The sequence below is a fragment of the Chelmon rostratus genome, chromosome 1 (assembly GCF_017976325.1).
Source record: "Chelmon rostratus isolate fCheRos1 chromosome 1, fCheRos1.pri, whole genome shotgun sequence".
Lineage (NCBI taxonomy): Eukaryota > Metazoa > Chordata > Actinopteri > Chaetodontiformes > Chaetodontidae > Chelmon > Chelmon rostratus.
The window spans coordinates 28,276,286-28,301,049 of NC_055658.1; the positions used below are offsets into that span (position 1 = coordinate 28,276,286).

Genomic DNA, 24,764 nt, shown 5'->3' on the forward strand with positions numbered 1-24,764 from the left:
GTTAATTTTCATCTGTATTGGCTAATCACAAAGGGCTTTACAATCTGAAGGCTACAATATAAGAGAATACTATTAGTGCTATTACTTCGTGCTGTACCTTGGTGTGGTAATGCACTTGACTCTCCTGCCATCAGTATAAGTATTTGTACGAGAACTTACTAATTAAAAACTGTATTAAAATATTTGGAAACCTGGCAAATAATAAAAGCTGCAAATGTTCCTCCCAGATTTCTTCTGGCAATTATAAGATCCACTTCATGAGATTTAGACCCAGAATAGCTGTTTATTTCTAGTTTTTCAAGATGAAATTCATTTTCACTTTTATGGAAAGGGGAGGTGATACCTGCCCTGATTCACTTTTTTAAGTCTTACAAGCATTCAGCGAAATTAAAGTAGTCCAATAATCAGTGAAATGATAATTAAGTCTAACCACAAGTATTAGGGAATTTTTAACATGTTTCTTGTTCAATAGTTTTTGATTCACTCTTGCAAAATTAGATGGAGGCAAACTGAGGACACAACAGTGCTTTTTGGCTTTTGCTGGCTGGTTGTAAAAACGTCTGCTATATCGTTCTGTTTCTGTTTTTATGCTTCAATTTGACGGTGCACTGAAATGCACAAAAGGGGTCGAGATTATCATTTATCGTTCAAGTAGGAAAATGTGGATAAACCTCAAGTATACTTACATTATACAACTCAGGTCTGCAAAGCAAGAAAACATTTTGATAAGCTGTCCCAGTTTCACATAGAAAAAAATAATTCATGTAGCATCATACAGTTAAAACACACGAAAACCAGACCAGTTTGCCCTCAGAGTTATTCTTTAATTATCACAAAATGTTAAAACAAGTAAGAAATAATAAGTCAGACCATGTACGAACATTGTTAAATTGAGGTGTTTTGTTATGCTTACGACACTAATCAACAATAATTTGTATTCATATAAAGGTGATTCACAGCAAATACAGGAGCTGTTCGGATATACTAGTATTCATGTGATGCAACAACTACACTTCAATACAAGACAGCGTAGCTGTTATGTTTGTATATGGTATACAGTTTAGTAAGGATCCTCTAGCTACACTGTAATGAACAATAATACACAGGCACCATCACATAACAAACCACAGTTACTATGTTTTGTAGTATTACGCATTTTAAAACAGTACACAATTATGAAATGTAGATGTTTTCCTTCAGTTTAATATAAAAGGAAAAGCTGGTAATTTAACCACCATCATGTAAGACACAAATTGAACTATTTATGCTTAAAATACACTTATATTTGGTGATTATATCCAAAATCCCATATCAGAATTTACTGTATCTAAATTACCACCCATGAGTTAACAAACGGTGGCTCTGTTCAGATTGATTGATCTGATTTTATTGTTGTTGGACTGTTGATGTCCTGCAGAGTCCTCAGCCGAAAAAATCTTTGGAAATGGCCTCCACAAAGTTGGGTGCTGACATGAGGATGCCAATGGTGCAGAGGATCGTGAAGAGCGAGAACGCCACGAGACAAAGCCTGTCGATGACGGACGCAGCAAACTTCCACTCGCTGCACACGGACTCGTCCTTGTCTTGGTTGCGGAAGCGTTTGGCAATAAAGCGCACCTCGTCCAGGATCTTGATCAGCTCTGGTTCCACGCTGCCCACTGACGGGTTGTGACCCGCGGGGAGGAGCAGCTCGTCCTCACCTGCTCGAGCGCCCGTCCGCCCACAGAGGACTCCGGGGTCAGACGAGGTGGCGGCTGTGGAGTAGGGAATGCCCTCCAGGCCGCGGGCGCCAACGTAAAGCACGTTGCCGTTGGTGGACTGGGAAGCCGGGGCGCTGGCATTGAGGTCCACGCTGGTCAGGCTGCTCCGTGCAGGCTTGTTGTGACAGGCCGAACGCACACGCTCCTCACCGGGGCGCTTCATGCGCAGGAACCAGGCGCACCAGTTCAGCAGGATCACACGGGTCTAATAATGAGCAGGAAGTAAATGAGTAAGACTGTTTTTAACTTCAGATCAAACGTTGGACAAATTTAAATAAATTAAGGATGGGTCCACAAAGGACATTCAGCCGTCTTCATCCTTTGAGTCCACTTTTTTTATTGAAGCAGAGGCCAAATCAGCTCACTTCAGATAGATGCTCCACTCTCTCAAACTGATCAATCACAATAAAAAGTAATAGTCCGGAGGCAAATGACCAAAGTGGCGCTAATAGGGCCACAGTATAAGTCACAGATGATGGTGTAATATGAGACCACACTCACCCACTTTGGCATCTTGCTTCCATCAGGGTCATGGTGGTGATATTGTAAGACCAGAACTGTAGCAATTACTGAGAGACCAACAATGACCATCGTGGTGGCAAAGTACTGAGCTGGGTGAAGAGGAAGCAGATGAGACAGTAAGAATGGGTACAAAAAGTTGCATCAGGCGGGGAGAAAATTGCAAAGTGTCATAATCAAAGGCAAAAAGCTCCTTCTTCCTTTCACTGTTTCAAATAGGGCGACTCAGATCTCTAAGTAAAAAACCAAAATATTGGATGGCTGCTTCAACTTAGCCACGCTGTGATATAAGAGAAGCCCTGATGAAAAATGACTGCACAAATTTTCACCCATGTCTTCCCCACTGATAGTAGCTGACACCCATAGCGCCTGCTTTTAACTCCAGCCGGGCTTACCTATTAAAGGCACAGAGTCTGATGTGGGGGGCATAATCTCTGCAACCAGCAGCATGAAGACAGTCAGGGAGAGCAGGACTGTAATGCCTGGGGAGGAGACCAAATCTCAGTTAGCACTTCACAACAAAACGATAAAGTGCAATGAAAAGGATTCAGATCCCAGTGCGGACGGGGCCCCATGATCTGCCACAGGCTTGCATAAGTTGGGTGTTATAAGACAAAAAAATGCAGGCAAACGTATTTTCCATCCTTAGAAATTATTTTGTAATAATATGCTAAAGATGTGGGCTATTCCTGGATTTTTAGCGTTATGAAAACATATTGTTTTTTACATTCAAGTGTTTCCAGTCGCTTTGTGCTCAGTTCTGTTATGTTGTTCACGTTTTGTTCCTATTTTGCATAAAGTCCTTCAGTTTATTCCAGGCATTTGCGATGCCGATTTTGCCTCGTTTCAGATTTTACGCGACTCTTCCACAATGTGGGACTGTGCTGTGGCCAAATATGGAGGAAAATCCCTAAAATCAGAAGCTCATAACGTGTCACCGTCCCTGCACAGCATCACCTGAGAAGGTGCGGTACAAGCAGAGGAAGACAAACAGGCTTCTATATAATAGCTGTGAGCAGACAGTACAGCTTGAGTTCTCACTAATGAGCTGACATCGCTGAGCCACTGGCTCTCGCTGTCTTACTTAAAGACTGAACCTCTCAGCAGGATTAAGAGTCACATCGTGGTTACCTGCAGGCATGCTGGTTCAAATTTAACCTCAGAAACAAACTAAACAGCCGCCTTCACATTGTCACGACTGCTGCTGCGTTTCCTCGATCTGTGGAGCAGGAAGGAGCAGGGGGATCCTCTTAAATGACTACGAATATTGCGTGCGTGATCTAAATGCTCATATTAATGCTGCATTTTAAGAGAATAACATTATAGCCTTGGTTTACCGACATTATAAAAAAGTATAAAAAGCAGTATTTTTGTGCTTACTTGTTTCATTTTGCTGGCGCTTTGCCATTGAGACGTCTGCTGCCACCACAAAGCATTTAAAAATGGCATCTGAATAACTGAAAAGCAGCTTGTCTTTACAGAAACAGTGCTTCAGTTACTCTGGATAATCCAAAAACTGCCATCACCAGCAATTAGGAGCTATTTTCTAACAAGAACATACATGCATACACACACACACACACACAAGCGTATAAACCCTTTACAACACTGATGTAAAAATCTAGATGCAAAATGCGACTCTGACAGTAAAGAGTCACACACTATCCTCTCAGATTCCTGTTTACATGACAACAAATCTTAATTCTTCTGACAGCCTAATTTTAGTTTAATTAAATCTGGGAATAAATGCTGCCATGAAAACCACCATTCTCAAATAATAATGTCAGTGGGCGGCTGGGTTGATATATTGACTTCATATACAGTAGATGTGTGAACACGTGTGCCAGCGCACACACACACACACACACACACACGCTCTAAGCAGGGAATATAACTGTGTGTGTTGATGTGTGCTGTGAACTACAGTCTATAAAACCCCTTCAAAGACATTTTAAGATGAGGTGCATTAATAGTCGTATAGGAGCATATTATACCTCACATGAGCAGTTCTCATTTCTTATGTCCTCTTTCTGTGTGTGAGCTATGAAAACATCAGAAGGAATGCACACATGTGCAAACACACACACACACACACACGTAAGCTCACACATCTGGCTCCAGAGCTGTGAAGGAATCCAGCTGCAGGACTCTCTAATGACTTGAGGAAGCCACTAACTGCATAAATCAACGCCTCCTCTCCCCACCACTTCCTCCACCCACTCCCACATGCATGACACACACACACACACACACACACACTTTCCCCGCCACCCACCCGCTGATACCATCTACACCAAGTGTGTGTAATTTATGCATGAAACGGGCTCAAACATTCAAGTCAACTGTGACAACGGAGATAAGATTAAACAGTTTTCTCGGTCCACTGGCAGTCAAGTCACTCACTCAGTGCTGATTATCAGATTACTTCACAAGGCCACAGAGGAAGTGGATTAATGAAAAAAAAAAACACTGTTTTTCGCAGAATGACTGATCACCCCGGAGAAAAATGGGCTTAGATATAAATTTACTGTAGATGATGAAAAACGGCAGAATAATAGAAAGGGTTTGGCTCTGAGTCAAAACCATTTGGGATGTAAAACATTTAATTTGATTGTGATCTCATTAGTTTTAGCTGCAGTCATTGAACTGTTTTTTTTTTAACAGCACGCAGTCAGCTTAATGTGGCATCAAAGCAAGCCTGTCTACATTTTAACATGAAATGATAAAATATAGCAGCATTCAGGGTGTCATTTCTGCTTGACAAAGAATAGTAAGAAGTACATTTCATTTTACTATCTAATGGGTCAGATGTGCATAAGACTTGATGTGGGGCAACATATCAAGTCTTATGCACAATAGTTGGTGCCAGCATCTGAGCAACTCTTCTGTGTTTACAGCAGAGCTGGACGATATATCAAATAAGCTCAACTTACACGTCACATTACCTAAAAACATGATGTTAGTCGCCAGTGCACTGGCAGCATCAGTGAGGATGGTGTGTGGTGTGTGAGTTATGTGTAAGTTCGCATCGATTAAATGTTGACTGAGAGGTCACTGAGGAGCAGAAAGGCAGCCAGCCAAACTGAATTCACAACTGAAGTCCTCTTATAGGTCCGACTAAACAACGTACAGAGGGATGTTTCTGATTCATGTGCACTACAGATTTCAAACATGGCTCTGTAGCTGCTGCTGCTTTAGAAACAACAGTTTTAGCACAGTACAACGTAAAAACGGCACAAAAGCTCTATAAATATTACAATCGCAAAATGTTCAGTTTGTGTCAACAGCAGTGTTTTAATTGCTTGTATGTTGACTCTGCTGTACAGGACTTTAGAGGCTACACTTTGTGGTGGTGCAGCACTGGACAGCTTTGTTACCTAGACCGACGATGTTATGTTTTCAGGCCGAGCCTGATATCTCAGAAACTTGCTAACACACGTAAAATGAAATTTAAGAGAAAACATTTTCACCACAGACAGTGTTTTGGAACCTTTTTGCCATTTTCTCATCGACCGGTGCATGTTCTTGAATGAAAATATGTAATTCAAAGCCAGCTGGCACGTGTCTTCAATGATGTCTATCACGATGTGTGTTTTGCTGCAGGCCCAGATCCACCTGCAGATTGAATAAAATAACACATTTTGTGGAGCCTTGGTGGAAGTGTGTTCCAAGGGTCCTCTGAATCCCTTTTCCAAGCTATTTTTCTCCCGTCTTTATGGAAATACATACAGTACATGTGAGAAAATATGAAACCCAAGGCTACAATATCAAAAACTATAGTCAAATTTAATCAGCCGTCTGTTTAAGTTCACAATGGTAGCATTTCTTATGCTATATGACAGTAGCTTTGGATTGTATTGCAGTCTTTTCCTGCTCATTCAATGTGTATAAAAACAAGAATTAATTAAAAGATTCAAAATTCAAAAGCATCATTGAATGATTCAGCTATAAATTCTGTACTGCAATAAATGAAATCTTCAGTATTTTAAGCAAGGACGTCAAAAATGAAAAAGCAGTGCACTAAACTACTTAGAAACGTAATGTGACGACAGTATGTGACTGAGCTCCCAACACTGATGAAGGCCATAGTTTTCACTTCTGCAACGAGGCAGGGCCAGGTGTGTGTGTGTTTGTATTCCCAACCCAGTGAGATCTTCTCCCCCGAGTCAGCGGGCAGCAGGAAGACGAGCAGGGCCAGAATGGAGATCAGGACACACGGGATGAGCAGGTTGAGGCCGTAGTAGAGGGTCCGTCTCCGCATCACCAGGGTGAAGGTGACGTCAGGATACGGCTCCTCGCAGCAATCGTAGTAACGCTGGTTCTTCCGTCCCGGAACCTCTGTGAGACAAAACAAAACACAGTCCACTCTGGCAAAAACGGAGCGAAATCATTTCCCCAACATGGAGCAATAATAACGTTTCTGATGCATTGCTGAACATCACTCCTCTGTACTTCACAGGGCCTCTTACCCAAAAGATCCCACTCTCCGTTGGGGGTGTAGCTGGTGATGTCTGCCGGCAACATCTTTAAGTCCAGAGACCAGCCCCCGTAAGTCCAGGAGCCAAACTTCAGATCACACCTCTGGATATCAAAGGGGAACCAACGCACATCGATGGAGCAGGTGCTTTTGAAGATCCCTGTTGTGATGAGAAACATGAAAAGCAGAAAGACTTGCTTTGATATGAACTGTGCTTCACCTGTGGAGGACCACTGAGGAGAGAGAGACAAACGGACGGGTCCGATGGAGAGCGCATTCAAATACTCGGGAATAAAGGCAGCAGAGGGAGATTTAGAGAGAAGTGACAGCTGGAGAGGCAGTGAGGGAGGTTTTACTCCGACAAGATGCACAGTCCAAGTGCCATCCATCCTGACGAGAGCAAAAAATCCAATATGACAATGAGATGAACGCGGCCAGCGATCCCTCAGGAGAGGCAGGCGGCAAACTAATTTCCATCCATTTTTAAGAAAGATACGAGACGTCGGCAGTAAACAAGGTCTCTCCTCTCTCTCTCAGTGTCATGAAGATGATAAACCTCAGCAGGGCATGAACAGAGACGGGGAGCAGATGAACAGACTTCTGTTTACTGCAATGAGCCTCAAGTTATCAGAAGAACGCAGCTGATTTGGAATGGCCATCTAGGTCCAATCTGCAGCTTTACTCATTTATTACAGTTGTGTTGAGCTCAAGCGCCTATTTTGTGCCAATGTGGCATTACGTGGGTGTCCATTTGGAACAAGGCTGAGAGGCCGTTTGCTTGTGACAGAGGCGATCAATCCAGAAAAAATTCAATGATGGAGCTGTTTGCGCAGGTATTGATTAAGATGCTGAGGTGAGGCGGCGTCGCTCGGGAAAACGGGGAGAAGAGCCTGAAGTAATCACCAGCTGTGACAGGAGGGCCCTTTTTGTTTCCATGCATGCGCGTGTGTGTGTGTGCATGGTCTTACAGAAAGCCTTACCCATCTTTTAAGAGCTCACAGTATGGCAGTAGCGGTCATCTGCTACTGGGATGAGACCATTTTAAACATAAAGCGATTATAGATTTTAGACATTTTGGGGTAATACACTTACAGGTTTTCTTCCCAGAGGTTAGATGAGAAGACGAATAACACTCTTAGACACGTGTGTTAAATATGAATCCATAGCCAGAAGCCAGTTAGCTTAGCATGAAGCCTGGCTCTGTGTAAAGGGGACAAAACTCCTAAAGCCCCCTGATTAACGTGTCATATCTCGATTGTTTAATCTGCGCAACCTGTGACGAGTGACCCGCAGTAAAACCACAACTTCTTGTTTTCAAGCTTTGGTCTTGCACAAATTATTCTAGCTGTTTCACCTGTTTACAGTTTTTATGCTAAGCTAAGCTAAGCGACTGCTGGCTGTAGCTTCATATGGAGGGTACAGACATGAGAGAGGTGTCAGTCTTCATCATTTACGCTCAGTGTTAAAGTGAATGCATGTATTTCCCCAATACGTCCAACTATTTCTTTACCAAAAACCAACCTTGATTAAAGTGTTATTAAAGCAACTTTTTGGCATCATCAACCAGTGTTTTGAAAGGATTTCTGCCAAGACGTCTGTCAATATAATAAAACCTTGAAGCTAAAACAAACAAACCCCTGCAGAGACAAAAAAAAAAAACCTTGAAGAGATAAAAAAACAAACTTCACAAACTGTGGAGGTAAAAAACAACAACAAACACCTCAGGATTCTACTAATAGCTTTAGGGAGTTAATTCAAAGCTGCTGTTCATGAAAATTCAGAAGCAACTGCTGCTGTTTCTCTAACACTTAGTGGAAATCCCCAGAAGAAAAGAAGCATAATGTTTACACAGTTTATCATATTTATACAGCATAATGGAGCTTTCTGAGTACAAATTTTAGATAAAAAAATCAGTCTGCATTTTTCAAGGAAGTCATTTGTTTGATAAATGCGCCTCTGACAGGAACCAAAACCTTTTTCTGTGCAAATTAATTGAATTTATGCATTTTTAAAAAGATGGCTATGAATCAGGCTGTCAAAGACTGTCAGTTACTCTCTGTGGTTTGAGGATGTTTGCATATCATTTAGCCATGATAAAATAATGATACCTCACCATAATTACTGTTCCCTGAAACATTACCACTGCTGTACACAAAGGAATCTGTGCAGCCAGCTCGAAGCTAAAACCTGGTACCTCAACAGAGGGGGCGATGAGACAAAATCTGGAGCACACAGTTATGGTTAGAGCCCTTAATTAGATGCAGCAACTTATGTTTTTTGACATAAAGACAGACTGAGACGGCATGTATACAAATACACCACAAAAGCATCATGGACACAGAAATCAAGCTAGATTGATTCCCTCGTTTGGGCCATGTGATAAATCCAGCAGCTTTCCATGCAGTTTGTTCTCACTGACTCATTAACCGACGTCAGCGGTGCACTTTCTCAGACTGAACGTTTGTTTGTTAGCTCGTTCGACAGGCCAAATGATGCGGGACAAGATGTGTGTTCGCACAACTGCAATAAGAGGAAGAGTGTAGCAGGAAAGCTAATGTGGGTTGTTGTTCAGCGTCTGTGGCTGTCCAGCTATAAGTCAGCGTAACTGTCCAGCACTGACGCTACTGCTTTATGTCAATATGGTTTTAAATGAAGCAATTCGAATGGCTGTATGGAAACAAGTTCTCCATCTATGCAGACAGACAACTAAAGGTGTTGTAATTAATTTATGAAAAAAACAGGGGTCACTATCCATGAAAAGAAAGAAATAAAGTAAAAATATAAGTTTCTCCTTTTTAGGCAAACACAGGATGTGTGATTTACAGAAAAAAATAATAGGCACAGATTTCAGTCATAATATGGCAACGTGCCAGTGCCATCACATTTTGGGTTGCAAGTAGCTGTTGCTTTGTATTCTCACTTTTATAAAGATCTAAATATAACTGTGTGCTCCAGACCTCATCATTCCAGCAGATACCCTTTGCAATTTTCACATATTTACTTCCTATATGTGCATGCTCTTTTAGCCTCTGGATGTAGAATATAGGGTTTATTTATGTGCTTTGCCTTTACATTTCTGCTTTGTATTTCGGGAATTTCCCAAAACAAGCAGCATCTATGATGGACAGGATGAATGAACAGCAGAGGAACATTTCCAGTCAGTGAGCACCTGGTGTCGTCTGATGCTGAAGTGTGAGGGCTACCTGAGGTGATGACTCTTACCTGGGGGTATGTAGGAACAGTAGCCTGAAGAGTTGACCACAATGTTGGTGTGGTAAGTAGCATCAAAGCGCTCATCAGCACTGTGGATAAACACAGAGCTACATCAGTATTTACCGCTGCATTACCTGCAGCCAAAGCACAGCTTCACTGGAAAACATCTTAATAAATTCATACGCTGATACGACCTTTGCAAGAACCGCTATTAATTAAAGGGATGCAACAGAAATTTGGATGAGCCACAAACAGTGAGTGGGACAGATGTGGTGGAAAAATACAGATATTTCTCTAACTCTGCAGCAGGTACGCCGCACACGAGGAGTCACAACTGATGCAACATTTCCCGGGAGACGGTTATTCAGTGGTTACCCTCATTCTCCCCGGTTACCCACAATTCACTGCCTCTAAATGAACTCCCCAGAGGCTAAAGCACGGTTGAGCTGAAGTTGAAAGAGTTGCTTGAAAAAGAAAAAACTTAACCTGCTGCAGCGTCTAATCCAAAGAGCCTCAAATGAAGGCTGCCCTCAGAGGGACAATGACAAATGAGGAACAATGCTTTCTCCCTCATTAGCTGTTTGGAGAGCAGAGTGCATCTAATGTGATTTGTTCAGATCTTTCTTTTAAAGACTGATTACTGGTGATCTCTGAGGCATTTTCCATTAGGGACATATAATAAAATACTCCTTCTACCATCATTTATATACAGGTTTATTCATTTGTCTAAATGATTTATTGCTCTAAAGCTCTCCTCTAGACTCTGTTGCATACATTTAGAGTGCAGAGCACCACTAACCTTGAAGTGTAGTGTTCCTCTCTGAAGACCAGCTTACCAGACAGGATGCAACATTATTTCTAACCTTTCTTTTTAACAAAAAAATAAGTTCACTTCATGCATATCAATCCAAGCTTGTACCAGACGGACATGCTTTGTTTTAAAAATGAGAGATTTTCATACCAACAGAATGAGGATTATGTTTGTTTTTTGCTGTTTTTCTATGTTTTATTTTCTGCTTGTGAGTCTTTCTCTGCAGGATGTCCTGAATAAATCCTGTGCCTGTGAGGCCTAAACAAGAGCAGACTCCACTCTGGTGGAAGTTTTATTCTATTATAGGATTTATCTTGATGGAATTAAAGCAGTTTCCATTTGTATGACTTAGTGGAATCATTTAAAGTAATTAATAAGCCTTCTCGTATTTAAAGCTAGTGTAGCATGCCTAAATAATGGCTTGTCAAATTTGGTCCATTTGTTGGAGAGACATAAAAAATGGGCTTTAAATTTAAATGGAGCTAATAAGTACAATCTTTTCCAAAACCTTTAAATTAATGCACCTCAATGACCCTCATGCAACATGTCTCTAATTTTCAAACCTTCTCAACAGGACAAACTTGTCAAAAATTGCTCATTTTAATTTGATGAATGCATGCCACCTGCTCAGGAGTAGGTGCACGTTCTTGAGATTTGATCATTAGCAAAATCAACGCCCTTAAGGTTCTCTCTAAGGGCACCTGTTCCACATTAATGGGCAAGGTTCATTCCCATAAACGTCAACCGAAAGAGTAACAACAAGAACTCCACACCACAGAGCTTCAGATCATATTTAAGCAAGAGTTTTGTTGAATAATTCTGATCTTTATTTTAGTTGAATTCATTAACATCATTAAAATTCAGATTCATCTACATGGCATTTCATTGTCAAGCCACGGTTACAGTTGCATGACCCGTTCGAGAATTTAGTTTATTCCACAAGAAAATTCTTATATCCATCACATCTCTTAAATCTTGTAAACGCCACTGAAGAATGAATGTGTTTGCAGTGGTGCGGTTCTTGCATGAGGCCCGATGCTTTTCTTAACTGCATGTTTTTAACACAGTCGAAACAGACTGTTCCTCTACGTCTCTGAAAAGTCAGATCAGACCTGTGGTGTCTGCTGCATCGCAGTCAGCGTCATTGTAACGGCCTTGTTTTTAACTCTGGAACACGAAAATCCAAAAATTCATCATCCCCCTGAGATTCCCCCCATTATATTGTGCAGAGGACAATGCATGCACGCCGAGTCTGACACCATGCATATCCAATTACAGTGCAGCACCAAGCAGATCTGTCCTCACAATACCTACCTGTTATACAGCAGAATGTCTGGCTTCCAAATGTGACGTTCAGAAAGTCTCAAGTTGGACACACCTGGATATTCTGATGTATTCCACTGGAGATAATGATCATTCCAGTACTGTGGGATACAAACAGCACAATGCACTTTTCATATTTCACGTACATATCATCAGCAGATCCTTTAAACCTGTACGAGCCCCTGTGTCCCAAGCTGGGATTTAACACCGGCGTGTTTTTGGTGTCAGTGACAGTTGCTACAATGGTTAAAATAAATGCATGTGGCAGCAACATTATGCAGCGACATGCGACAAGAATTGAGTTCAATCTCTGTGTCAGGTTTCAGTAGCAACAGTATGACATGCGCAGAACTCGGCAAGCCTGCATAAATCAAACACAAAACTTACAAATGAGCTCCATGTCGTGGATTCAAACAGCTGTTGTCCTGCCTAACACATGCTGTAATGTGTTGATTTTATTTTGCACCATGATGAAATGGCTTTTTCTTCAATTTTAATGCATTTTTTTTTTAATCATCAGATTTTTTTTCATTTTTTTTATTCATTCAAACCATCGTGGCATTCAAATAACGGCTGTGGCCGGCATTAATAAAGGTCACTCACTAATAAAGGCTGAACACACGGAAGGAAGGCGTCACCTGTATTGCTCACATGGTCAATTCAAATAACATCTACCTCACCAGAGTCATGTCATCCTCACCAACTTACTGCTCTTTTTAGCAGAAATACTGATTTCCATTCCCATATTTCTAAGCCATATTTCTACTTTGCCATTCTTTTGATTGGTTAAGGAAAATATTGATATTTAGGGGAAATAGGCTTATTTTCTTTCTTTCTGAGAGTCATACAAGAAGACAGATACCGCTCTCATATTTGTCTGTTGCATATGAAGCTGCTGTGACCTGCCAGTTATTACGATGAAGCATAAAGAAGTCTGTACAGATCATCCAAACAAGATAAAATGTGTCAGTTAGGGGCCTCTGTATCCCCACTTTGGAAAATCCTGTTTTTTAGTGGCAGTGACAGTCACTATAATAGGTAAAATAAATATATGTGGCAGTAACATTATGCAGTGGCATGCTACAAGGATTGAGTTCAATCTGTGCCAGGTTTCAGTGGCATCTGTGGAGGAATACGATTTTTAGATTAAACTGATAAATCAGATGCAGGTTGTAGATTAGTTAATCAGGTGACAGCCAAACATTTTACTGTAATTCTATGTTGGACACAGACGATAATGACCTGTCACGCCACACTGGTGACATTTAGCAGGTGTGTTTGCCATGTTCACCATCTTAGTCCAGCGTGGTAGCATGCTAACATTTGCTAATCAACACTAAACACAAAGTGCTGCTGAGGCCGGTGCGAATGCTGTTAGTTTTGCAGGTACTTGGTCATAAAATAAAGTATGAGGCAATTAAATATTTTGACCTTATCACGGCGAGCGGACAAAATAAAGGATCACCAAAGTTATTGCGATTCACTCTGAGGGAGACGTGGATGTTTGAAGGAAATGTCAAGGCAATCCATCCGACAGCTGTTGAGCCGTTTCACAGCCACTCTGGGAAAAGTCCAGAGCTCACCAAAGTCGGCAGAAGTCAGTCAAACATTGTCTCAGCTTGTTGTGTTTCACCAAATATGTGAAAATGCAGAAGTCAGGTCATCACCAAAGTCATGAGAATTCCCTTAAGAGACCGTTTGCACAAACTTTCCCAGCAATCCATCGAGCAGATGTTGCGATACTTCACTTTGGACACTGCGAGCACAGCTATAAAGCCTAAAGCCTAAAGCCAGGCCACCTACTGTAAATAACAGGCTCCTGTTTCACAGCACCGAGCTCAGAGTTGAAAACGTGATCAAAATAAAAATGACTCACAGAGCACCATGAGCAGCTCTGTTAAAACACACTCTGTGACTGAGATGTTTTTCTAACACACTGATTACAGTTATTATTTAAAGTGAAACTACACAATTTATGTAGATCAAAACATGAATTCAAAGCTTCTGTATGAAATGGATTTTTATGAGGATTTCTTTCTAATCAGATCAACAATTCATTTCTAATTAATCCAAATCATCATGGTGTTCAAATCATGGCTGGGGCCATTCGCTAATAAACGCTGAATAACACACACTGAGGGACTTATATTATATATAAGATATTTTGACATTCGGGAAAATATGCTTATGTGCTCTCTTGCCAAGAATCAGATGAAAAGATCAATACCACTCTCATGTCACATTAAATATGAAGCCACAGCCAGCAGCCAGATAGCCTAGCTTAGCATAAAGACTGGAAACATGTGGAAACAGCTAGCCTGATAATGTTTTCTGTACGGATTAAACAAACAAGATAAAAAAAAAACTGGAGTGATTTTAGGTGGATTTTGGCTTGCCTTGTTCCCCTTTCCAATTTTTATGCTAAGCTAAGCTTACCAGGTTCTGGCTGCAGCCTTATTTTTTAAATATGAGAGTGGCACCAAGCTTCTTGTCTAACTCTTGGCGTGAAAGCGCATTTCCCCAAATGTCTAACTATTCCATTAAGGCACTTTTAATGAAACTCACTGACAGCCTCAGGAGAGGGCACCATGGTGAAAAAAGAAAAAAAAAGTATAATGGGTAAAACTAAAATACTACACAGTAGTTTGTCATTGCAGACAGCCACTCAGCTGTCCTTAACAAAGCACGAACATGGTGCCTAAAACCAAAACTGAAGCCACTCAATTATTCATGTCAGTGTGCAATATGTCATACAACTCTGCATTTATCATTCGTTCATTCCAAGTCTATCCCGAGGCAGTTCACAATCTTATAATTACTACTCTCAGGCAAAAAATGATTGAATGCGTAATCTCACAGCAGCATCTTCAGTGTCTCAAAGTGACTTTTGGAAATGAACGCGTCTTTAGGACATTTAAACTTTCTTCCCTGGAGTCCAAACGAGCAGACGAAGCAAACAAACGCTCGATCGAGGCCAACCGACGGCAGATACCCGGGATGCTGCCTGTGCTATCTTGCGTTTGAGTCGGCGTTGCCGGGTGTGGGGTGGGAGAGATTGAGTGAGACTGCTGCTGTGATCCCACAGGGTGATTTAAAACGGACCAGGCAGCCTTGATGCAGCCTGCTGACGGTGCAGCAGCAGGGAACTCGTGTCACACAACGGACAAGCTGCGATAAAACATCTGCGTTCACGCACTTCATCTGACTGCGCGGAGGAGAAAGGGGCATATCGCTCCTGTGGAAGATGAAAAGCAGACGACTGGGTACCAGCAAACGTGATAAACAAGACTGCAAGGCAGGAAAACAATGATTTCAACTCAGACGTTCTGTATATATTAGTCTTTATACATTTAGTTGTGATTAGATGCACAAAGCCAATACCAGGTTAAAGTTAAAGGTACAGTTCAACATTTAGAGGAAAATGCTGACTCATTTTCTTGCTTTCTTTCTTGTTTGCTAATCAAAACAACTCTCATATCTTTATGGTAAATATGAATCTAGAGTCAGCAGCTGTTAGCTTAGCTTAGGATAAAGACTGGAAATAGGGGGAAACAGCTAGACCTGCTCTGCCAAAGGTAACAAAATCAACCTAGCAGCTTCTCGAAAGCATCCTGATTCACATGTTAGACTTGTTTGTTGAATCTTTCATTAATGGGAAGTGTAGAAACATCAGTCAGTCCGAAACAGAACCCTTGAAAGACCACCAGGGTGTAACCTGTCGCACCTGTGCATGCTCAGATAGACTCCAGCATCCTGTAACCACAAACAAAATAAGTAGATAAAAAAAATAGATGGATTTATTGATTGAATTCACCGCCTCACGAATGTGCCTCCGCCAACCAATCAAGTTGCAGTTGGCATCCATGACTGCAAGACTCATATAAGACTGAATAAATAAATTTATTAAATAAATATTTTTTGGTGGTTTTCCACTGAATAATTTCCAGAGAGAAACATGCTGTCTTCACTCAGAGACTATTTTTTTTACAGCGGACTGATAGAGAGCTTCATCACAGGGTGCAAAAACAATCACCTGAAGCTCAATATCAGCACAACCAATGCGGACTACAATGCTTGTTGCTGCAAAATAGCTACAAATTGTAAGACGTGGATGCTTCACACACATCTTCGACCCGGCAGCACAGAAGATCAATACAATCAGCACAGTTTCTAGACAACAACAAGGTTAGTGTCACCAATTCAGTATCTGTCCAAATGTGAAATATGGTCACGATCTGCTTTCTGTTCCTGAGTTACGGTGCTGAATAACGGCCGGAAAAGTGCTTTTGCAGAACATTATGACGTCACAGTGAAGCTGACCTTTGGCCTTTTGGACATGAAAGCTTCATCATGTCACACTGTGAGACACACATCTTGTCAGAATTAGTGTAGCAATTCTTGAGTCATGGCTGAGAATGTGACTGTGTGTGGTCACAGTGACCTTTGACCCTCAAATTCCAATCAGATCCTCTTTGGGCCCAAGTGGACGTTTGTGCCCAATTCAAAGAAATTCCCCTGAGGGCATCCCAGTATATCGTGTTCGCAAGCACGAAACGGAGGGATGTACAACCTGAAAACATAAAGCCTCTGTCCACAGCTGTCTAGTTAGCAGTGAAACGCTGTATGTGTGTGAGTGCAACCATAAGGTTGAGCTGCCTTCCTTACCAGCTGTAGCCACATGTTGGTTGTTAAAACCTGGTTCTTCTCATCCTGTTAGAAAAACATGATATTTATTAAAACAATTATTCAGGAATTTTGGTGTATGTGTGTATTGTTTTCACAGCTGAAGTTTCATGAAGGAGGAATCCTGCTGCTCTGAACGCTGAAGCGTCCACAGTAGCTTCACCTCTCATGGCTGCGGTGATGGAAGAAGAACTTAAAAACATCCAAATCCTGATGTGAACGGTCCAAAATGTCTTAATACGTATGAAAAATAACTAGAACCATTCATCAATTAAAAAATGACTGTTAGTAAAGTGAATATTCTAACACATGAGAATTGATTTGAGCTGTGAAGTGAGAAGAAGGTGTCAATCTTCAGATTAATTGATGATAACTGATCATCATCTTAACGAGAGTGAGCCATTATACGCACCACATCCATGATCTGCATGAGGGTTAAGCCGAAGTGAACGGTGAGAGTCTGCGAGTCATTGACGACGGGTCTCACCATTGGGTAGTAAGCCTTCATCAAGTCATTGTACAGTCTTTCCATGTTTGGCCCTTGAAGAGAAACTACAGAAGACAGAGAAACTTGGACAGTAAATACACCTTCATTATCACCTCAGGGTTAGGGTTTCACTGCCAAACTCCCATTCACACAGACGCCCTGCAGCAAAAGACATTTTTTTCTAGTATAAACTGAACTTAATGACTGTCTGAGAGTGCGTTCAGTTCTATGTCTGTCTTGTATAAATGATAAGCTTTGTTTGGAATAAATGCATGAGCAGTGATGACCATGACTGAAAAGAAAAAGAGCGATGCTATAACGTCACCAACAGAAAATCCAAAGAAGAGGATACCCGTACATATTTGTATGACAGCCCTTAACTTGATTGATCAATTAAGCTCACCTCTGGAAAAGTGCAATGTGGTGCAGAAAATGAACGATGTTGCCAAAATGTTAAAACCGAGAGTGTATAGCCATGCTAGCAGCTCCATGAGATTACTGTAGACTTAGCCATGTTTTGAGCTAAATGCTAACATCAGCATGCTAACATGATCACAGGAACAATGCTAACATGCTGATGTTTATCCAGCAGGCCAGGTTTACCATCTTAGCTCAGACTGTTAGCATGCTAACATGCATGAATCTGCACCATGCATAAAGTCAGTCTCATGGTAGCACTAGCGGAAAAAAAAAAACAGCGGCATCACCAAAACCATAAGCTTTATCTTCTGGGGAGCATGAATGTGAATGTGCAATCTGCAAAGCACATACCAGTAACTGCCAACAACACAGGAAATGATGCATTTGTCTCCAGATTTCCATGAAGATGTTCACCAAAGAGGTAAAGTTAATGACAGCAGGAGTTGGCGTCGAGAGTAGGAGAGAACAATAGGAGAAAAAGCCTGAGTTCGTTCATTTAGTCTGGAACGGAGACATGAAAGCAGATAGAAATGGTGCCAGACAGACTGGACCGCCAGTCAGCCTTCATTTTCCCCAGAGGCTCAACCTGGTGGCAGACAAAACGGCTTGGTGACAGCAGGGCTTGGAGGGAACCAGTCCAAACACTGCCGGTGTCATTATTCAACACATCGTGCAATCACCATTTAATCACAGTGACGCATTAAAGCAAAACACTTGTCCATCGCCACTTTACATTTAAAAGACGAGACTGAGCCGAGGCGACGTTGTCCTCACTCACTCAAGGTCAGCCTCTCCTCTTAGCTCCAATCTCCGAGTTTTTGGCTCATTATCACTCCTCTTCGCATCTATAGTGCCTCTTTTCCCTCATCCTCCTCCTCGTTGCTCTTCTTGCAGGTACTCCAGCTCCATCTTACACACGGAGATTCACACTCCTTGCTGGGGCCCTCGCACTTTAAAGTCATTTTGCATTTCATTTAATGCCTGCCGAGCTCTTCTAGGTGTGGAATATTGTAACGACGTCCAGGTGGTGAAACACACGCAGCCCAGATAAGGCAATCATCCAAACACAATACCTGGACTTGATTCATCTCACTTTGCAATCTCAAGTCGGACCTGCCCCTCATTTTAACACACTCTCGTCTCCCCCGTGAGTTACGCAGCATTTATGGCAGCCTTTATTCACTTCGCTAATGGCCATTGCCCAATTATCCTAAACCACCTATGAGAAGCACATTATCCCAATGATCTGGCACAAAGCTTGTTGACTGTAAGCATGTCCCCATTCCTCTGCTCCCTGCTGCATCCAGTTCTTTCAAAAAGAATTACTGAAACATTGGCTGAAAGCTTGTTTTTGTCCATGACTGAACCCCCTGTGGATCTGCCCCCGACCCCGTCCCAGTGTGATCAGATTTCACTACAGGGATCAGCAAGATGATGTCAGTGTGAATTATTTTCCAGGTGTTTCTGGTGTGCATCGCAGCATTAAAGGCCATTAGACAACATGAGGAATGTTTAGGATGTGTTGCAGCATGTTGCTGAAAGTGAGCTGGGGGCCACAAGATCTTTGAATTATGAACTTTCCTGGTGTTTGCAAGTCTGTCTGTGTGTGTCAGTGTCTCTGTCTCACACACATACACACACACACACACACACCACTCTTCCTAATAAATTTGCTGTGACCTTACAGTCAGTTTTAGTTCTTTTTCCCAGTGAAGGAAGCCCCCCTGTGGATCTGCACCCTCCCAATCCCAGCATGATCAAATTTCACTACAGGGAAATGTGTGTTAGTCCAGATGTTTGTGTTCTGTTAAAAACATTACCGGCCATCAGACAACATGAGGAATATTTTGGATATGTCGCAACATGTTGCTAAAAGTCACCTCAGACATTTACATGTGCACACGCTAACCAGACTTCCCGCCATACTTCACCCTCAGGGAAGCCTGAAATTACCATCAAATTAAAGGCTGCAATCAAAATATTCAAAACTCAGAGCAGATCTGAGCAAAAGTGATGAGACACAGGATGTCGTGACGGTTTCGCACTTTGAACACAGTTTAAAGATCATTCCTGATGATCTTTAAACTGTGTTCAGAAAAATCACTTTTGCTCAGATCTGCTCTGAATTGGTCCCCCCGGAAGAGCTGGAGGAAGTGTCTAGGGAGAGGGAAGTCTGGGCTTCCCTGCTTAGACTGCTGCACCATGACCTGGCCCCGGATAAGCAGAAGAAAATGGATGGATGGATGGATGGATGGGTGGATGGTTCCTGATGATGTAAAGAATATTTTGATGTGTGACCTTGTCGAGCGAGCACAGGCAGCAGCAGAGTGCACAGTTCATGCACAGCAATGGAGGCATGTGTGGCAACATAGTGTAAAAGGCACAAAGACGACAGTGTTACTCTGGTTTTAATACAGAAACCTTTGTTCAGTCTCTGAATAATGATCTTAGTCAAGCAATCCGTCTGTGTCAATGTCTCTGTCACACACAAATGCACACACGGGCACACACAGAGCCACTTTTACTTGTTTCTCCTAGTGAAGGAAACAACACAAACACAGATTTTTTCTCATTTTCATCCGCAACTCTCCATTGAACCTAATCATGAGAAACTTCACAGATGATCAGCAAAAGTTCAGTGCTGACAGACAAATCCGTCACTCACTCCATGTGAGAGATGAGCTGAAAGCTTGTCTTTGTCCCTGACCGAACCCCCCCCTGTGGATCTGCACCCTCCCAATCCCAGCATAATCAAATTTCACTACAGGGAAATGTGTGTTAGTCCAGATGTTTCTGTTGTACACCACAACATCACTGGCCATCAGACAACATGAGGAATATTTTGGATATTTTGCAACATGTTGCCGAAAGTGACCTGGGAACCATAAGAAGCAGAAGCAACGCCTTTCTACCTCTCAATCAAACTGAACAGCCTTAATAATGTCAGAGAGATGGACAAGCGCTTCAAGCACCTCAGACATTTACATGTGCATGTATGTGCACACGCTAACACGACTTCTCGCCATGCTTCACCCTTGGGGAAGCCTAAATTACCTCGGCCTGCAAAGTGCCGACCCAAGAGTCAGTGATCAGCATCAAATTAAAGGCTTCAATCAAAATTTTCAAAACTCAGAGCAGATCTGAGCAAAAGGGGTGAGACGCAGGATGTCGTGAAGGTTTCACACTCTGAACACAGTTTAAAGATCCTTATGATGTAAAGAATTTCTAAATGAGCAATTTTTGTCCTTGTCGAGCGAGCACAGGCAGCAGCAGAGTGCACAGTTCATGCACAGCAATGGAGCCATGTGTGGCAACATAGTGTAAAAGCCACAAAGACGACAGTGTTACTCTGGTTTTAATACAGAAACCTTTGTTCAGTCTCTAATTGATGAACTTACAGTGACTTTCCTTGTGCTTTCAAGCAGTCTCTCTGTCTGTGTCAGTCTCTCGATCACACACACACGCACACACACAGTCTCCACTTGAAGCTAATCATGGGAAACTTCACATTTCATCAGTAAAAGCTGCAAGAAGTTCAGACAAATACACATACACATACTGTATATGTAAAGCATATTCCATGTTACACAGCTTTAAAGCGACAGAAAATGCATTTGCATTAATTACGAGCACACACACGCATAAAACCCAAGTGTTTTTACGGCTGCACCAGCTCCATCATATTGAAATGCACATCTTGTCATTAACTTTAATACACACCCATCCTCTTGCCTCGTTAAAAACGTCGGCTGCTTGACTGCATGTTAATATAGTTCTGTGCATTTTAATATGTGCTGACAGAGATGAGGTCTAACAGGGCGGTGCTGAAAAGGTGGAAAAGAAGAGTTTGGACACTCTAAAATAACTCCAGGGGCATCACAGCCATTTAAAATGTGGGGGTGTTCTAGGTTGTGGCACATGAGCAAAATTTTCTGAATCTATCATCTGGAAAATTAACAATTATCCATTAATGTTTAAATTTTTATATTAAAAAAGTAATATATGGCTGAAAATAATAACAAAAATGTGTTTTTCCTCAATTAAACATTTATTCCAAGAAGAACAAAACCTCTTTCAGAAACAATTCCAAAAGATGTCAATCATATGAAACAATACCACTGAGGTGATTGCATAGTTTTTTACTTAGATTGTACAGTTTTTTATTTATCTCTTTTAATATATGTCCTGTCACATAAGGTTGAAGAGTAACGCAATTTCGATTCTCTGTTTGTCCTGTACATACTGCAGAATTGACAATAAAGCTGACTTTGACTTTGACTGATGGTAGTTTGAGAGCAGGATTTATGTTTAATTTTCTGTCAAAGAACTCCCTAACATCTAACTCAATCTCTATTTATAAAGCACCTTAAATACAATTAAAAATGCAATACAAAGTGCTTCACAAACTAAAAACTTTTGACAGAAATACAATAAAAAAGAAGAATGAAAACCTGCCCCGTAACGACCCCGCAATGTTATTGCTGTTTAGTGTTCCAGTTTCCTACCGTCAGTGAATGCCTCTGGTACGGATGCGTGCGTGTGGTTGGATGAGGAGGAGGGGGCGGGGCGAGAGTGAGAAAGTGTGTGTGTGTGTGTGTGTGTGTGTGGGTGTGTGTGTGTGTGTGTGGATGTGAGAGAAGGGAAGCGCGCGAATGAGGAAAATATTTTGGAGAAAAAGCTTGTTTAATGATTGTTTGTTCGGCGTGGCTGCGACCGACAGTAACCGTTTATCCTGCAATAAAAAGTAGATGAGACCAACTCTCCGTCCGTTACCTGGATACAGTGGGATGCTACAATATATAAACTCAGGAAAAAGTGGGGGGTATGAAATCATCTGGTTGTAAAAGTGGGGGTGTCGCAACCCCCCATCCCCCACGGGTGCGACGCCCGTGTCGGCGTGGTTTCGACCGATAGTAGCCGTTTATCCTGCAATAAAAAGTAGGTGAGACCAACTCTCCGTCCGTTTCCTGGATCTAGTGGGACGGTACAATATATAACCTCAGAAAAAAGTGGGGGGTATGAAATCATCTGGTTGTAAAAGTGGGGGTGTCGCAACCCCCCCATCTACCACGGGTGCGACGCCCGTGACTCCCTCCGTTATTATTCTTTATGTTAGTTCATATTTAAACACTATTTAAGTCACAGAGGATTCAAAAATAGCATTATAACTGTAATGTGGCCAAAAAGTCGGTGTTTGGCACAACAGGTATGTCCAGTTAGGAATGCAAATCCATCCATCCGGAGCAGGTAAGGCAGAAAGCTGCAGAATCAGGTGGTCTGCTGCCTCCTGCGCTGAACCCCCCCGTGTCGTGCATGCTGACAGCTTACCTTTCACTGACAGGGCGGCGACTGAAAGGAAAAGCAGAAAATTCAGCGAGTCCATGTTGAACCGAGCGCGGAGTGAGAGCAGAGAGACCCCTCAGTTCATCTCTGAACCTGGCAGTATGCGGGAATGATGATAATGTGTGTGCGCGTGCGTGTGCGCGCGTGTGTTAACTCCTCCTCTTAATGAATAGCTGCCGTTTGGCAGGGCAGCGATGATATTTGTTGCGGCATCAAGACTCTGGCCACAGTAGTTTCACTGATTTACAGTGAAGACTGATCCAGAACAACAATGTGACAGAGAAGCCTGGCTTTAAAAATACAAGTCAGCGTCAGGAAAGTTATAACAAAGATGATGTAGCTCACAAAAATGTCTATTCCATCTGCACATGTTCCTTTATGTTCCTTTTTTGTGGGCTATACTGTGAAATATATGACTCAATAAAATCCTTCATATTGTTTTATACATTGTGGTTTCTTTCAGTCTTTGGACCAAATGGTTTCAAAGGACCCGATTCCAGGACAACACCCCCCTAAATCTGCTTGTCCATTGCATCATTTTCTTACTTCCAACTTCTTTCAAAATGAGTTGAAAGTGTTTGGCAGGAGATGCACAGACATGCTGAAAAAGTTGAGCCACAGGCAATTCAGAACAAGGTGACATCTGCTGGTCACGATGCGGAATTACAACTGTATTTTAAAAATAAATGCATTGACTTTTCTACTGTTTATCATTCTAATTATTGCACATATTTTGGATGTGTGTAGATATTTTGACCACTATTTACTTCCTATCCCCCGAATGTGTTTTTCACAGTCAAAGTGAGAGAGACTCAGCAACTCATACTGTGCCACCTCTTGGACCTCATTGACCTCATTTGACCACAGTTGTTTGGTAACAGTTTATAAAACAGCCTGATTGACACACAGCGTAATTGTGTTGTATGAATCAGGTGCTAATCAGTGGTGGAAGTACTCAGATTTTTAATGAAAACAATCCAATTAATAATTCAATTAATAATAATTGACCCAAAAGGAGATCTTGTGTACACATATGCAAATATATACTTTAGACTCTTATCGTCACAGACTAAAAGTGCATTTATTTGATGCATCCTGTGAAAACTCAGAGTGAACCTCGTCCTGAACAGGTGGCAAACTGTGTTTAGATTAGCTTCAACCCCCATTACACATGCATGAGCTGATATCTGCAAAAACAAGCTGTACCTGAAGGTAAACACCAACTTAAATGTTGTTTGCCCTCTAATGTGTTTGCTTTGGAAAGAGGCTGCCACCGACAGTGCTTTCATTAAATGGAGCTCTATATTCAGCTCCAGACAAACTGAAAAGAGCTGATTAAACAGCATGTTGCAGAGTTGCACGAGCGCCGCATGTCAGATGATATGTGCCATCAGCCCGTGACCACGATGTTGTGTAGTCACAGGATAATTACGCCGCTGATAGCGTTCCATCATGCTTTAATCAGTCTGACAGAGAGTTTGGTTTAGTTAAATACACACACCAGTCAAAATGCTGTTAGAATTTGGGCAAACTTCGTTCATTGTTCCACTGTGAGCTACATACATGATCCGGATTAGCAGTGTGTGAACATGTATGCCTCACCTCCTCCGTGTGTGTCACATTGATATTTATAATTCATCTGAATATGACTGCAGGCACTGACCACTGCTGATCTCTACAGTCAATGTAGTTTCGTGTTCATGCTAATGAATTTTCATGGATTTGGGA

At 41.8% G+C, this 24,764-nt stretch overlaps 1 protein-coding gene across 1 annotated transcript; it reads right to left on the reverse strand.

Moving 5' to 3' along the window:
* Positions 1-814: 814 nt before the first annotated feature.
* Positions 815-23,132, reverse strand: LOC121605487 (neuronal acetylcholine receptor subunit alpha-7-like). Its single transcript, XM_041935410.1, has 10 exons — positions 23,022-23,132; positions 17,199-17,338; positions 16,769-16,813; positions 12,095-12,204; positions 9,979-10,058; positions 6,749-6,916; positions 6,423-6,617; positions 2,675-2,761; positions 2,262-2,371; positions 815-1,965 (listed from the first exon to the last, which is right to left on the reverse strand). Exons 1-10 carry the CDS (start codon positions 23,074-23,076, stop codon positions 1,423-1,425), a joined length of 1,533 nt encoding a protein of 510 aa, XP_041791344.1. The 5' UTR covers positions 23,077-23,132; the 3' UTR covers positions 815-1,422.
* Between the last annotated feature and the right edge of the window lie 1,632 nt (positions 23,133-24,764).

Excerpts from the sequence above, each read along its gene's own strand:
- LOC121605487 (XM_041935410.1), bottom strand. The coding sequence starts at position 23,076 with ATGGACTCGCTGAATTTTCTGCTTTTCCTTTCAGTCGCCGCCCTGTCA. Across the intron at positions 12,205-16,768 it reads CCAACATGTGGCTACAGCTG|TACTGGAATGATCATTATCT; the intron begins GTAAGGAAGGCA and ends TGTATCCCACAG. Across the intron at positions 10,059-12,094 it reads GACATTCTGCTGTATAACAG|TGCTGATGAGCGCTTTGATG; the intron begins GTAGGTATTGTG and ends GTTTATCCACAG.